This window comes from Biomphalaria glabrata, chromosome 14, assembly GCF_947242115.1.
Source record: "Biomphalaria glabrata chromosome 14, xgBioGlab47.1, whole genome shotgun sequence".
NCBI classification, from domain to species: domain Eukaryota; kingdom Metazoa; phylum Mollusca; class Gastropoda; family Planorbidae; genus Biomphalaria; species Biomphalaria glabrata.
The window spans coordinates 17,823,656-17,840,204 of record NC_074724.1 but is presented as its reverse complement, the minus strand read 5'-3'; the positions used below and the strand labels follow the sequence as shown (position 1 = coordinate 17,840,204).

At 39.9% G+C, this 16,549-nt stretch overlaps 1 protein-coding gene across 1 annotated transcript; it reads left to right on the top strand.

Annotated features, from left to right (window-relative positions):
- The first annotated feature begins 5,324 nt into the window (after positions 1-5,324).
- LOC106052360 (uncharacterized) lies at positions 5,325-15,832 on the top strand. Its single transcript, XM_056009387.1, has 4 exons — positions 5,325-5,635; positions 5,939-6,253; positions 10,167-10,286; positions 12,405-15,832. Exons 1-4 carry the CDS (start codon positions 5,581-5,583, stop codon positions 12,887-12,889), a joined length of 975 nt encoding a protein of 324 aa, XP_055865362.1. The 5' UTR covers positions 5,325-5,580; the 3' UTR covers positions 12,890-15,832.
- Positions 15,833-16,549: the final 717 nt, after the last annotated feature.

Genomic DNA, 16,549 nt, shown 5'->3' with positions numbered 1-16,549 from the left:
ACCTCGTTTTCATCAGGTCACTGTTGGTCTTGATGTTTCTGCGGGCCAATACATGAGCATTCTCCAATCGTCTTCGGAGATTGGTGACATATTCAGTTGAAGACACTGGCGTATCTCTCGGAATCCCAAATAACAGGTCACATGGTAGACGAAGCTCACGACCAAATAACATCTTCGCTGGGGTATATCCTGTGGTGCTATGAACGGATCCTCTGTATGACATGAGGAACATGGGGATATGGCTGTCCCAGTCGTCTTGTCGGTCATCAGTAACCTTAGACAGATGTTGTTCTAGGGTTCTGTTGAATCGCTCCACCATCCCATCAGATTGCGGATGGAGAGCTGTCGTGTGAGTCTTTTCGATTCCAAGTGTCTTGCACATCTCCTGGAAAACTTTGGACTCGAAGTTCCTGCCCTGGTCAGAGTGCAACTCATTAGGTACACCAAAGCGACTGATCCAGTTATCCACGAGTGTTTCGGCCACTGTGATAGCTTCTTGATTTGGTATGGCATAAGCTTCTGGCCATTTGCTGAAATAGTCCATGACTACCAAGATGTATTTGTTTCCTTTCTTGGTTTCAGGAAATGGGCCTGCTACATCTATTGCGATCCTCTCGAATGGAACACCAACATTATACTGTTGCAAAAGACCCCTAGTTTTGCGTCGAGGGCCTTTTGCTGCCGCACATATGTCGCACCTTCGACACCATTCCTCTACATCCTCTCTATATCTGAACCAGTAAAACCGCTGACGAACCTTTTCCAGAGTCTTATTGACACCAAGATGAGATCCGCCAGCGCCATTATGCATCTCTTTCAGTACTTCAGCAACTCTCACCTTCGGTAACATCAGCTGAAGGCGATTGGATGTTCCATCAGCAGATTCCCAAACTCTTTTGATGACACCATTGACTAACGTCAGCGAGTCCCACTGAGCCCAGTACGCCTTGGTGGCTACCCCCTTCTCAGAGATGTCTTTCCAATCTGGCCGTTGTCCATCTTCTTTCCATAGAAGAATGGGAGCCAGATCTTCATCTTGCATTTAGTCCTCTCGAATCCTTTTATCACACCAGGGTCCGGAAACATCTACTCCGAGCCGAAGACAATTGACAGCTACCTCCTTTTCTTCAGCCCTCTTGCAGTGCTTACATTCTGCTTTGCAGGGTCGTCGAGACAGTGCATCAGCATTTTGGTGAATTTGCCCTTTTCGGTGCTTAGTTTCAAATTCATAGGTTTGAAGACGTTCGATCCACCTTGCCACCTGACCTTCAGGGCTCTTAAACGAAAGCAACCATTGCAGAGCTGCGTGATCTGACCTTAAGATAAATTTCTGCCCGTATAGGTACTTGTGGAAATGTTTTATTGCATCCACAGCAGCCAGCAATTCACGTCTCGTCACACAGTAGTTCCTTTCAGCTCTCGATAGGCTTCGACTGAAGTATGCGATGACTCGTTCAGTTTCGTCCACCTTTTGGGACAAGACTGCGCCTATTCCAGTGTTGCTTGCATCTGTGTCGAGTATGAATGTCTTCCCTGGAATGGGGTAGGCCAATACTGGTGATGAGGATAGTGTGTTTTTCAGCCTCTCGAAAGCTTCTTGACATTCAGATGTCCAAATAAATGGCCTCTTTTGCTCTGTCAATTGATGAAGGACCTTACAGATGTTTGAGAAATTTGGCACGAAACGTCGGTAGTATGTACAGAGTCCCAAGAAACTTCTCAGCTCATGGATATTACTTGGCGTAGGCCATCGTTTCACTGCCTCAACTTTGTCAGGGTCAGTGCTGACTCCGTCATTTGACACAATGTGACCAAGGTACTTAACGTTTTTCCTGAATAAGGAACACTTCTTTGGGCTGAGTCTCATTCCCGCACTTCTTATCCGTTGAAATACTTCCTTCAGATTTGCAAGGTGCTCTTCAAACGTTTTGCCAATGACAATAATGTCATCAAGGTAAACAAGGCATGTAGTCCAATGAAGTCCTCGTAAAACCCTCTCCATCAATCGTTCAAAGGTGGCTGGTGCGTTGCAGAGACCGAATGGCATCACAGTAAATTGCCAGAGGCCATTGCCAGCAGAGAAGGCTGTTTTCTCTCTATCATTGGGATGCATTTCAACTTGCCAATACCCACTCTTTAGGTCAAGAGTAGAAAATACCTGGGACCCTGCAAGCGTGTCCAAAGTATCGTCGATTCTAGGAAGTGGATAACTATCTTTATGTGTGACTTCATTCAGGGCTCTGTAATCTACACAAAATCGCATAGATCCATCCTTCTTCTTTACTAAGACAATAGGCGAACACCAAGGACTATTTGAGGGCTCAATGATTCCTTGCTGCGTCATGCCCTCTATCATGTCCATAGCTTCTTGTTGCTTTGCTAGCGGCAAGCGACGTGGTGGCTGTCGAATCGGTCTGGTGTTTCCAGTGTCTATTCGATGTTGTACCATGTTTGTCCGTCCGCAGTCTGTTTCATCAGATGGCAGAATATCTTCAAACTCAATGATCAACTGTTCCGCTTTGCTGAACTGCTCATCTGATAAATTCACTTTCATTTCTGTCAGGAGCTTGGTAATTTGTGGATTGAAAGGTTTGGTGGAATTAACGATCGTGATATCATTATTACAGTTTCTTATCAGGTCAAGAGTATTACATATTGCGATGGGGCTGTCTTTCTCTAGATGTCTCTCCTGTAGGCCGAGGTTCATGATTCTGACGGGCACCTTTTGATCTTTTCCGACAAGGACCAATGTTTTTCCTACTGCCATTCCGCTGTTGTCATTTTCAATGCCTTCCACTATCGCCGTCATCGTTGCAGTTTGACCATGCTCTAACTTTCCCCAGATAATTGCTTCAGACTGAGCTGGCAAACTTGTATCTTCTGTTAAAAGGATTCTTCTTATTTGACCATTCTCTTCATCTTCATCCCCGAGCAAGGGAATCTCAACATCACCACATTTCAAAGTACCACCTCCGATGTTCAGAGAGAATTCACATTTCTGCATAAAATCGAGCCCAATAATACAGTCATCCGTAATGTTAGCGATCAGAAATTCATGTATAAATGACTGATGCCCGAGCTCAAAGTTTATATTTGTCAGTCCATGTATAGGCATCATCTCTCCACTGGCCGTCTTCAAGGAGTAAGAGTTCACTCTCTTGATTTCGTTCTTTTTGACAATGTCTGGACGAATGACTGAACGTGAGGCACCAGTATCTAGAAGAAAACGGTAATTTCGAGATCCAATTCTACCATTGATGTACAGACTTTTATTCTTCCCTAACACAGCGACTGGAATTATAGTTGCAGGGGCTGTCATGTTCTTGATCGCCGATTTTTGCCCCATAAAACCGGCGAAAGTTAGTTTCCCTGGTAGACATGAGCACCTGACCTTGCATCTGCCTCCGGTCTGTGCTGATACTCTGTTTGTCGGGGAAATCTTCTCGTGCAGTTCCTTTGTAGATGGCCAGGTTCTCCACAATTCCAACAACGTACACTGGTTCTATTCTGTCCTTCTTGCTTCTTATTTGGTCTGCGTTCTTCTAGCACTTCAGTTACCCTTCTGAGAAGTTGTGTAAGATCTTCTTCTTGGACTTCCAGCATACGCCCATGATGGATATTCTTAGAGGCGTCTTTGGCGGCTTCATAGGAGAGGGCGTAGACCAGAGCTTCGCTGGATTTGCGCTTACCACTGATTCTTATTGCCTTCTTCAGTTCTGGATCTCGAATAGCATCAATGAATGCATCAGTGATAATGACGTCCAGAAAGTCTTGTGCTGCTGTTGGATATGCCAAATGAGCAAGACGTTCTATGTCCGCCTCTAGCTCTTGCAAGGTTTCACCGGAGCGTTGTTGTCGGGTTTTCAACTGAACTCTATAAACTTCTTGTAAATGTTCGTCTCCGTAACGGAGCTCCATAGCCTTAACAATGGCAGCGTAATCTTGTTGATTTGTTATTGACTGAAGCAGTTCTGCTGCCTTCCCTCTTAAAGCTAACACCAGAGCAGTCGCTTTCTCTTCTTCAGTGTTCCAGTTATTAACCTTGGCCGCTGCCTCAAACTGTCTTTTGTAAACAGTCCATGAGATGGATCCATCAAACACAGGCGGCTTTATCTTCCCAGAGATTTCGGGCACTAATGTTTTTGTTCTAGTACCCCGTTCCTTACTCAGTTGTTCTTGGACATGAGTCCTTATCTCTTCCATTTCTTTTTCCACAGTGTTGACTCTCTGGTCAATCTTCTCGTTCATAGAGCTCATCTGTTCATTTACGTTTTCATTCATGGCGTTTATTTTCTTGAGGCTCTCCTTCATTAAGTCCATCTGGCCCTGCATGTTACTCAGGATCTCTGTCATATCTGGGTTTAATTCAAATATGTATTCATCTGGATCTTGATCTTCCTCAATAAGGGCCTGTCTTAGGCGTTCTGTTAGTGTTTCTTTGTTACCATTGAGCTGCAGACCTCTCTCACGAAGTTCTTGCCTTAATTCTTTGACCAACAGCTGGTTAAGTAGTTTCCTCGAAGACATTTCAGCCAGAAAACATCCCACTTCTGACACCAATTGTTACGTATTTCTGAATCTTCTGGCTAAATGTACTAGGCACACAAATAAAAGAAACACTGCAAAGAACTTGACGACTCAACTTTCAGCTTTAAATAACTTTATTGAATTATAACTATAACAATTCGTCACTGTAACAGGTAGCGTATACGTCTTACATCGACTGTATCGACTGTAACGGCTCAAGTCCACTCTCTTCTACTGTCTCGCACAGTAGAGAACAGTATCGACGACTGTACTGACCCTTTTCACATGAACATCTCTGGTTTATAAAGAGTCCCTAATCGCTTGTCTATTGTTGCAAAAACACTGCTAGTACCCTCTGGAACAACATGGGAGGAAACATCACATCCTGTTGTTGTTTATACATGTCGATTCCAGAGGATGCCTGCTGCAGTGTCATCTCGCCGAGGTCACACGTAGTGACCTCTAACTGTCACTGTTCATTTGTCACAATGCCCCCCCTTCGTAAATCTGTTCGTCCTCTGGAACAACACGTGAGGCACGTCCCATCCTGTCTTTGTTTACATGCATAGATTCCAGATAACACTCGGTGCTGTGTCATCTCGCCGGGGTCACACATAGTGACCTCTACCTGTCACTGTTCATTCGTAACAATATGTCTAGTAAATTATAAAAATTTGAATCATGTCAATGTCTTTAATTTCTAATAAACTGACAATTGTTAAAAAGAAACAAATATAGAAAATATGTTTTGCAATAGTGAAGACCACTAGAGTTACGAAATGACGGAAACTAATGAGTCTAAATATAGAAATGGAAAGTCACAGAGTAGAACATTGTAAGAGCTGTGAAGGAATCATCCGTCAGTTTTCATTGGTCTCAGTGGTAGGACACTAACAGGCTGTAAAAACAAATGAATGACACACTTTCTTTTTTTTTGTTTTGTTTTTATTACGAGATTATAGAGACACAGTTTTCATTGCGTTTTTTTTTTAAATTAGTTCGCCAATAGTCCAAACAAAAACATTGGATGTCAGAAATAGTTTTTCTTTCATTATGTTGACAACATGGTGGATTAAAGTTGTGATATTGACAAAGTTTTACCTACTGGGTGAGTGAATAAACTTGTTGAGTTTTAGGTCTTTATATACAAACTTATGTTAATACAGTGATATCTACTGTAATGAACAACTGATTTAACTAAAATGAAGGCATTATTGTTATATATTTGCTAACATCATTTTGTTATATGGATAGAAACATTATTTTTTTTTTACTTATTTAACCTTTAGCCTCTTTTATTGGATTTTTTCATTTAAAATTTTTATTTTTATTTTCTGTGACTAATTAGCCTTCAATTAATTATAAACACTTACTTTTACATTAGTACTTTTACTTTTTTTTTTACTTTCAGCTGTCACCTCTGAGGTAATCGTCACCTGTCAGAATATAACTATTACATTTGTTGATTCAAAACTGACTAAAGACACCTCATGTTCTAGCTGCGTGACGACACAAGAGACTAGAGATTGTCTGTCTATGAGCGTGTACAGTCAGGAACAACTGATTATTAATGGAAGTGTGAATTGGACTTTCCTTGATATTGATGCTAGAAGTTCGTGTTCTGTTCACATTGCTGAAATAAGTCAACGGACATACTTCAAGACTTGTAACGTAACTTTCTATTCTAGAAGTGAAGTCAAAAGTTTCCTCTGTCAAGTCTCACAAAGTAGGTCAACATTTCCTTCTTTTAGTTTGTAATGTTTTTATTTCATTGGATTTTGTTTTTCTTTTTAAAGTACTCTTTTCTATACAAACGCTGGACAGAGGGGGGTTCACTTAAAGTTTGAAGGTATAATGACATCATCAAAGGTTGTGAGGATGCACGTATTCAAATTAAAAATTAGGAATACAAACTTGATAAAACAGAAACAAATGTGTGGCTAGATTAATGTGACGTTATCTGAATTTTTCACGAAAATTTTTTCTTTGCTATATTAAAACAAATAATTGCTGAGAAGATCAAAGCCATCACTGCAGCCTTAAATATAAACTTAACCATATTCATGTGTATAGGTATAATTAAAGTCATAATTATAATAATCAGCCATGTTTAAATATTTTATTTTGTGTCAAAGTGTAGCAATTGTCTTGTTTATTCAGACATTTATCCTATATATTGTAAAGATTAAAAACAACCTCATGTCTTCCAATATTTGTCACTTCATTGAAATAGAAATTTAAAAGTCTAAATACTCTCAAACTCAAAATGTGGTCTTACTATAACAAATATAGATGAAGAGTTGGTCGTTTGGTAAAAAAGGTTCCCCTTTGAGACCTCGCGATCTATAAGGCAGATGATGTAAAATTCATCCGTTTATGTGGCCCACGATTAACGAGGGTGTCATGTGGCCAGCACAACAACCAACGCCTTTACTTTTACCCGACTAATTTCAGGTACCCATTAGAGCTGGATGGACTCAGAGGCACCCAACGATTCAAACTTAAAATCCCACTCTTCACCAGGATTCGAACCCCCGGCTTAGAAGTCAAGCGCTTTAACTCTCAGCCACAGCGTCTCCCGGTCGTTGTGTACTTACTGAATACTTACTTGATGCTGTACATTTTGTACGCAAACTGTGCTCTCTCTTGAGCTTTATTTTTCTGAAAGAGATGAAGAGACAAGTGAATGTCTGAGTAGATAGTGTAATGTATTTAATAAAGGGTTGATCTTCCAGTACTGGAATGCCTAGATGAGCTTCCGAGCCTTAGTGACCTCAAAAAAGCAATTAACTGCATAAAAAATAGAAAATCTCCCGGGAGTGATGGTATCCCAGTGGAAGTAGTGAAAGTCAACGAATCACTCCTGCTCCCTGAACTCTATATTCTCCTCTGCCGCTGTTGGGAAACAGTTCATGTCCCACAAGACATGCGTGACGCAACTATAGTCACAATATACAAGAACAAAGGGGATCGGAGTAACTGCAACAACTACAGGGGTATCTCTCTCCTCAGTATAGTGGGCAAAATCTTTGCTAGAGTGGCACTATCCAGGCTGCAAGTGATAGCTTCTAGAGTCTACCCAGAGTCTCAGTGTGGATTCAGGAGTGGTAGATCCACTATAGACATGATATCTTCTTTACGACTAATGCAGGAGAAATTCAGAGAGAAAGACAGACCCCTTTATATTGTTTTTGTTGATCTGACTAAAGCTTTTGACATGGTCAGCAGAAGTGGCCTTTTCAAACTCCTGAGGAAAATAGGTTGCCCTCCCAAACTATTGAAGTTAATTGAGTGTTTTCACGAGGAAACTAAATGCACTGTCAAATTCAATGGAGCCCAATCAGCACCTTTTGAGGCTTGCAGTGGTGTCAAGCAGGGATGTGTGCTTGCACCTACTCTGTTTGGCATATTCTTCTCCTGTCTACTGCATTATGCGTACAGCGACATAAACGAAGGTGTGTTTCTTCATACAAGATCCTCTGGAAAACTATTTAATGTATCAAGGCTGCGGGCAAAAACCAAGGTTAGGGAGCTACTCGTCAGGGAACTCCTGTACGCACGCTGATGATGCAGCTATTGTGGCTGATTCTGATATTCAGCTACAGTCCCTGGTTGACAAACTATCTGCTGCTTGCCAGAAGTTCGGCTTAAACATCAGTCAAAGCAAGACTAAGATACTTGTCCAAAACACAAACACTGCACCTCAAGTAAGCATTAATGGCCAACCACTAGAAATTGTTGATCACTTTTGTTACCTTGGCTCCATCATATCCAACAACACTCTACTGGATAAAGACATTAACAACAGGATAGATAAGGCAATGGCCACCATGTCACGGTTGCAGAAATGAGTCCGGGACAACATATTGTTTACTAACAGTACTAAAGCCCTAGTCTACCGGACCTGTGTGTTGAGCACCTTGCTGTACGGAAGTGAAAACATGGTCAACCTACTCATGTCAGGAAAAAAAGCTGAATGTCTTCCACCTCTGATGCCTAAGGCTGATCTTTAAAATAAGGTGGCAAGATAAGATAACCAATGATCCGCTCTGTTATCAGCAGCAGATGCCTTGGCTGGTTTGGTCACGTTCGTAGAATGCCAGTAGGTCGACTTCCACAGGACATCCTGTATGGCGATCTAATAGAAGGCAGGAGAGCCGCTGGTCGCCCACTTTTACGTTATACGGATGTATGCAAACGCGACATGAAGCTCTTCAAAATTGACACTGGCAACTGGGAAGAGGTGGCACTGGACAGATCCACATGGAGAGACAGTATAAAGGAAGGGTCACAGATTGCAGATGTCATACACAACAGAAGTAGAAAGAAGGGTGAAAATGCAACGGCGCCTGATGATGCCCAACCTGCGATCGCAGCTGTGTATCAAAGATTGGCCTCTTTAGTCATACAAGGAGTTGCAAAGGGAAAAGATCGTCTCTCGAGACGTAAAAATGCCACAGAGAAAGGGTTGATCAAATATATTGGGAATTAAGATTGAACTACATTGAGTATCTTTGTGATGTTTCTTTAAAACCAACGAAAATCTTGACCAAAGAATTTATCAAGAGAAAGAGAAGGCAAAAAAAATTGAACAAGCAAAATAGTAACTCACATTTAAAAGATTAAATGAGGGAAAACTGTCATATCTTTCAATGCTGCAGGGTTTATCACCCTTTATTTTTCTATATAGATCACGGTAATTAATTAGCACCATTTTATTATCTAATTGTTATTTTTTATTTATTCATGTATTGCCTTCGATTATGAAGAATTGTGCTAAGTTTCAACTTGATACGAGTGGGAGATAAAAGTGTAAAATAATCCTCCCTGACAGACAGACAGAGTTAATATAAGCTTTGTAAAATTAAGCAAATATTTTGTCTCTCGTCTCAAAAACCTATCACTATAAGTTATCTAGATTCGGAGGGGGTCAATTTGCTCGAACGAATACAAACAAATAGACAATTATATTAAAAAAAAAAAGACTTATTTCAAATCGAGGCATGAGAGGTCCAGTGTTCGAATTAGGGTAAAAATATTGAGATTTTGAATTTTGGGATTTTCGTGTGCCCGCTGTGTCCTCCCAACTTTAATGGCTACCTAACATTGTGATGGCCACATGACATCCTTGTCAACAGTCAGACACAAAAAACAGATGATCGGAAGGTCTAAAAGTGGTGCGTTCTTTCTTCATTTCAAATCACTGTAATCCTAGTAAGTAAGTACAAGTAAAGTTCCCCTTTCAGACATTGTGGTCTATAGGGCAGATGATGTAAAGGTCATCTGTTTCTGTGGCCTACAGTTAACGAAGGTATCATGTGGCCAGCACAACGACCAACCGCCTTTACTTTTCCCCAGCTAACGTCAGGTACCCATTAGAGCTGGGTAGACTCAGAAGCTCCCAAAGATCCCGAAGTTAAAATTCCCAGTCTTCAAAAGGATTCGAACCTGGGACCTTCGATTTAGAAGCCAAGCGCCTCCACTAGCGAGAGGAATCAAATAAAAATTTCTTTATTCGATTATCTGTATCTTTTCTCAACCCATTATCATTTGAATAGTTTGTTAGTAAACAAGCAGCTGTTTTAATTAGTCAAGTGATTGCATGTTACCAAGCATAATTTCTCTTTGAATTATTTCAGTAGAATACAGACACAATAGAGAGAATGTGAGCAGGTTTCAAGTTTATATCAACACATCAGTTTGTGCCTTCAGTTTAGTCATCATCTTCTTTATTGTCTTGATACTAGCTAAGTGTTGCAGTAAGTACTCACTATCAATATTGTTATAAACCTAGTGGTGGCACAGATGGGGGTAGTGGTGTGAGTGTAGTCAGCTAACGCAAATCGCCCCAGGCCGGCGCTAGACGAGCGGTCAACCGTGACGAGTTACGACGGTCAGCCGAGTCGAGTGTCAACTACAGCACAGTTCAACGGTGTGGTTCTGTACGGAGCATTACGACGGTTCAGTGCGAGTACTGTCAAGTACAGTTGAGACGACTGGCGTCTTGATCTTGGTCTGCGATCGAGTCCGACACAACGAGCATAGTGTGTGAAGTCAGTCCTGAACTGTTGAACCCAGTGCAAGCCCGGAACGAGATGGAGAGGCCAGTGCAAGAGTTGATAAGGCGGTACGGTGTTATCGGAGAGATTTGTACATAGCACGTTTTGCCAATTGTACAGTATTGGCTGTTATTTATTCAACTATTGAAGTGTTACGTTACTTTGGAGCCCTGAATTGTCAAGTTCTTTAAGTCGGTGGTGTATGGTGCAGTTTGCAGAGAGCCTGGATAGTAAGATTCGTAACAATATTTTAAAAAAAACATTATTAATGCCTCCAATAAGTAATTAAAGCTATGGTAAAAATGTGTTACAAATCTACAACCTAAATATCAGTTTTGGGAGCTTTATTTTGTATCACAGAACAGATATATTTAAAGCCATAGGTTTGTACACAATAGGGCTGCTCATATAGTGTCACAATGTATCTTATGCTTAACGAGAACGTTAATCTATCTATCTATCTATCTATCTATCTATCTGTCTGTCATCCAGTCTTCTTCTCCCTCTGTACTGTTGTATAATGATCTTGTTCTGTTGGTTATACATTTAAACCAATGGATCGTTTTACATTTTCATTCAAAAGTCTTTAAGTATTTACACACTAAAAAATCTCTGAAATAATTAGGTCAGATATATACTTGTTAATTGTAAATTGTAAATTGCAAATATCTGATATAATTCTACACAGGGCCGCCTCAGGCCACTGCAACCTATGCAAAAGCTGTGGGCCTCGCGCTTTCATGTGCCCCGCGCTAATTCTATATGTAAATTATTAAATTATACCATTTAAACTTATAACATGATTGCTTTGACTTCTGATTTTCCAGGAGCTTCTGCAAATCTCCTGATATTGCAATATTTACGAAAAAGTCATTTATTATGGAAAACACCAATCCTATGCGCGATTAAAAAAAGGCATTATACAATACCCGTAGCTGTGTCATTCGGTAATCGAATTACTTGAGGTCAACAATTCACGAAGATAGATTGAACGATTTGGCGATTCTTGCTATTGGGTGTGATCTATATAGGAAACTGAATTCTGATGATATACAGTAGGCCTATGACTTCGCTAGGCAGGTAAAGTTAAGAGTAAAGAATGTATACAATGCAAAGACGAAATCATTTTCTAATAGAAACTCTTAATTTTACCTTATTATTCTTACCCTACACAGACTGGCCTAGCGAAAGCCGTTTCGCATAAGCCCCGCAATAGTTAGGGCAGGCCCTGACTCTACATTAAGTTAATACATTAACAAGTTTGTATATTGAAAAGTCAAAAGTTTTCTTGATTCAATTCGAACCAAGATGTATTTGTTGAAGTATCGACATTCAACATGAAATTCAAATTGTTCGTTTTACTTTGGGGACATCTAAAAAGCCTGATCACATTAGGGATTGATTCTAATTGATGTGCAAGAGAAGCAGCATAAAGTTTTGAAGAAAATAATAAAAAAAACATACACAAATCAGTTAAACTAAAACAGCTTCCATTCTAGAGCTTGCACTTTATAATTTAAATCTAACCTCTAAGTATAGTTGATTTCTGCAATCATAGAGGCTGTCGTCTCGTATTTTTTGCTCTTATCTCATGCCGTCCTGCAGGACATTTAAGTCAGGAGTTCATTCTCTGTGTATCTGAAGGAACGTCCGAGTCTCGTACAAGTCAATGTTCAATGAAATGTTTTGACTATGATTCAGGGCGAAAATATAAAATTGTGTTTGCTTGGTTTTGAACGATTAAACTATTCAACAACTTTCAAACCTTTTACAAAATGTTAACTATATGACGATATTTCCTTTACATTTTGATTTCAGACAATTGCTATAAGGCAGAGAAGAACGTGTCTGATTACGTCACAATGACAGATACTAAAGAAGAAGATGTCGAGCATGACGCTGCGGATACAGACACTTCTTGTGAGCTGAGAAACTGGGTCGTCATCTCTCCTTCAGAGACGGAAGGTGTACCTACCAATGTTTGTTATATCACTCCGGCTGACCTTGACATTTCAAGGCATCGTCTCAAACCGATTAGAAAATCCATTTTGTCAACAACCCAGAAACTGATGCAACCGTCGGCTTTAAAAAATCTCTTTCCAAAGAAAACGAATTCAGGTCCCCCAAAGCAAGAGTCTCTACCTCCTCCTCCGCCATGCCGAAAACTGTCATCAAACCCTCATTACGTGAACACAGACGACGGCTATATCAAAATGACATTACCGGCAAAGTCTGGTCAGATAGAGTCAAACAATAATGGCTATGTGTCAGCAACAAGTTCCTCAAGAAATATACATACATGAAGTCATTCAACGGAAGTCTTTCTTCCAAGTAAATAACTCCTAAACCAAGGGAGGTAATACAAGTTGTGTCTTCACTTTGAACAATATGTAACACTAAACGTAAAAAATAGATCGTAATGTCCAAGTAGTCGCTAGCATCCCTACCTAATGGACTCGAGTTTGAATCCCATTAAAAAGTTGGATTGAAAATGTGGACAATTTGTGGACATCCTGAGTCCACTTAGCTCTTTAACCGGCATGGAAACATAAGAGCCCTAGAGATGTCAAGATCTAAAAAGGAGTCTTTAACTTTGCTTACTTGTACTAAAAGAATTACGGTAAAACTACAATTTAATGGAACGTTGAATCTCTTGATTGCAATCATCGTTCTACAATGTTAAATAGGTTCAGAAGTCTTGAAGACCATAAACAATTGGTGTAAGCATTGAAGGATTTTCATAGATAGCAAAAGAAGCGGACGTCACAGACTTAACAAAAAGAGAGACAATTTTCGAAAGACGTTTTGTGAACCGAAACATTTTGTCCAAAAAAAAAGAAAATAGAAAATAGGCCAATGATGAGTCCGTGAGTTCAGTTTCCAAATTTTGCTGCTTTGTCAGAGTGTTTTAAATATAAACTAATGATCATAACACTTGATTATCTAATCTGTTGAAGACTTTATGTTGAGACAAACTCATTCAATTTGGATCTGATAAATGTTTTCGTCGCTTTAAGATGACTAAGTAGTTCATGGAGCAATGGTTTCCTGTGTGTCAGGAGGTGACTAAGACTTGAACTTTTGGTGTCATGAAACCAAGACAAAATAAAATGTAAAGTTGTGAAGACACAACCACCAAAAGAACGTGACGGACATTGAAACAGAAGTGTGTATTGAGAGTTTTAGATTGTTTCAAGATAAAACTTTTGATTTCAGTAAACAAAGAAAACAGATCTCCTTCTGAGACGAACTAAAGCAGACACGTGATTGTTTTATCAGGAAAATGATTTAGTGTTTGTGTTCCTTATATGTCTATGTAAGAGTTGGCGAGAAGTTTAAACACGCAAACATATACACCAAGAGAATAGAAAGACGAGATGAAATGACTTAAGTTACATAGATCTAGAGTTGTAGCAGGGTGTTACATAGATTTATAGCAGGGTGTTACGTGAAGCTGTGTCAGGGTGTTACATGAAGCTGTGTCAGGGTGTTACATGAAGCTGTGTCGGGGTGTTACGTGAAGCTGTGGAAGGGTGTTACATGAAGCTGTGGAAGGGTGTTACATGAAGCTGTGGAAGGGTGTTACATGAAGCCGTGTCAGGTTGTTACATGAAGCTGTGTCAGGGCGTCATGTGAAGCTGTGTCAGAGTGTCATGTGAAGCTGTGTCAGGATGTCATGTGAAGCTGTGTCAGGTTGTTACATGAAGCTGTGTCAGGGTGTTACATGCAGCTATGTCAGGTTGTTACATGACGCTGTGTCAAGGTGTTACATAAAGCTGTGTCAGGATGTCATGTGAAGCTGTGTCAGGGTGTCACGTGAAGCTGTGTCAGGGTGTTACATGAAGCTGTGTCAGTGTGTTACATGAAGCTGTGTCATGGTGTTACATAAAGCTGTGTCACGGTGTCACGTGAAGCTGTGTCAGGGTGTCACGTGAAGCTGTGTCAGGCTGTCACATGAAGCTGTGTCATGGTGTTACATAAAGCTGTGTCACGGTGTCACGTGAAGCTGTGTCAGGGTGTCACGTGAAGCTGTGTCAGGCTGTCACATGAAGCTGTGCCAGGGTGTTACATGAAGCTGTGTCAGGGTGTCACGTGAAGCTGTGTCAGGGTGTTTTATAAAGTTATATTATTGGATTATCGATTTCTGATATTGTAGAACTTAGTTTCCATGTCTCTAAATGTATCAGATAGTAAAACATCATTAGTGTCATGTTTATGTAACTTATTATCATGACTAGTTAAAAAGTAGTTCTTGTTTAGCTTCATCAATATTAACGAAATTTTTTTTGTTCTTTTGAACATGCAGGACCTTTCTTTGAATCGCAAATGTGAACCAATGCAGAGCTTTTAAATTTGTATAGAAGTGAAACTTGTTAGTCAAACCCCAAATATATTTGTAAGATTTTAGGCATATGCAGATACATTTTTGAAACCATGTCTAGTTATCTCTTTAGACACACGCTTACATACACACACACCTATGTACATTAAAGCTTGCTTTTTACTTACTTCCTGTTTCTGACTGACACTCCAACGAGATTTGAAAGCGTTCGAAACAGAAAGTGACTACTTTGACCACAAACTCAAAACATTCTTTATCTTTGTTTTAATTGTAGACCTATATTTTTCAACGTAATTATTCCAAAATAGTGCTTACACATCCTGTGCATAGTATCGACAGTAACAATCAATACCTTTTATGTACCTCCGTTATGCGTGGGGGGAGAGGGGGGGTTTTATGCCTCTTATTGGTTGTTCCGGCCTTATATCGCTTTGTTTGGTAGACATGAATATTTATTGATTCCAATATCTGCGAGTTTCAAAATGTCTACATTAATTTTAAAAAGTGCTCGAAGATCCTATGAATGTTTATTACATTTTAATTTACAAAAATTTTATAAATTCAAGTGTGAAATCTGGACTAGTTAGTACTAATACTAGTAGTAATAATGTTTGTGACCGAATTATGGCCCCTTCTCGAATCTACTGGCTCCTTAGAGGTGGATAGCCATGGAAACTCTAAAACATTGGGAAAGATGTAATTATAATATTCAGGGTTATTAAAAGGCTCTTTACCTCTATGTTTAATTGATCATCAGAGATACGAAGAGTCTGAGTTTTGAGTCACTTCATTAATAGAGTTAATGCCCTTCAACAATGGGATATTATTTGTATGTGTTCTATAATTGTTGGCTGTTGCGTTGTAAAAACAGGATGTGAGCTAATAAAATAAAAGTTCTATAATATACAGTCGTTTCTATTTATGTATTTATTAAACTACCATATTGTATTTCGATGTAGAAACAGAACTAACTCCCCTCCCACTCCATGAACTCTTGTATACAACCAAAACTGAGAGAGCAGAAACCTGGTGAATTGAGACAGCCCTTTCATCAATAACGGACTGGCGAGCTTTTCAAACTGGGAAGGACACTATTTTCTACTTCCATAACACACGCCTCTGTGTTTCAGCCATGTTTTATTTTCATATTGACCTAATTATAACTATTAATTTAATCCTGACCTTAAAGATCTCAGCTCAACATGGTACATATTCTCTGCATTTGCATCACAGAGTTTGCTAGAGGTCACAGTGACAAAAAACTTTCACGCTGTAGTCATGAACCGAGAAGTATGGCTGCCTGGTCGTGCGGTTTGCACGCTGGACTGTCGTTCGGACTTATCGATGGTCCCGGGTTCAAACCCTGCCCGCTCCCATCCCCCGCCGTCCTGCGGGAGGTTTGGACTAGGAAGTAATTATCTTCAACTCTGAAGGAACATCCGAAATAAGTAAAACATTTTACAAACAAAACATTTTTACAACAGTGTTTCTACAAGCTTTACAAAAGTTGTATTTTTACTCTGCACAAGAAACGAAATAAACTTTTCTTTAAATAGTCGTCTGTTACCACCCCAGGGCCAAGCTTCAACTGATCAAATATTTAGATTACATGCACTACAAG

Coding starts and splice junctions, on each gene's coding strand:
- LOC106052360 (XM_056009387.1), top strand. CDS start 5,581: ATGTTGACAACATGGTGGATTAAAGTTGTGATATTGACAAAGTTTTAC. Junction 5,636..5,938: donor GACAAAGTTTTACCTACTGG/GTGAGTGAATAA, acceptor TTTTACTTTCAG/CTGTCACCTCTGAGGTAATC. Junction 10,287..12,404: donor GATACTAGCTAAGTGTTGCA/GTAAGTACTCAC, acceptor TTTTGATTTCAG/ACAATTGCTATAAGGCAGAG.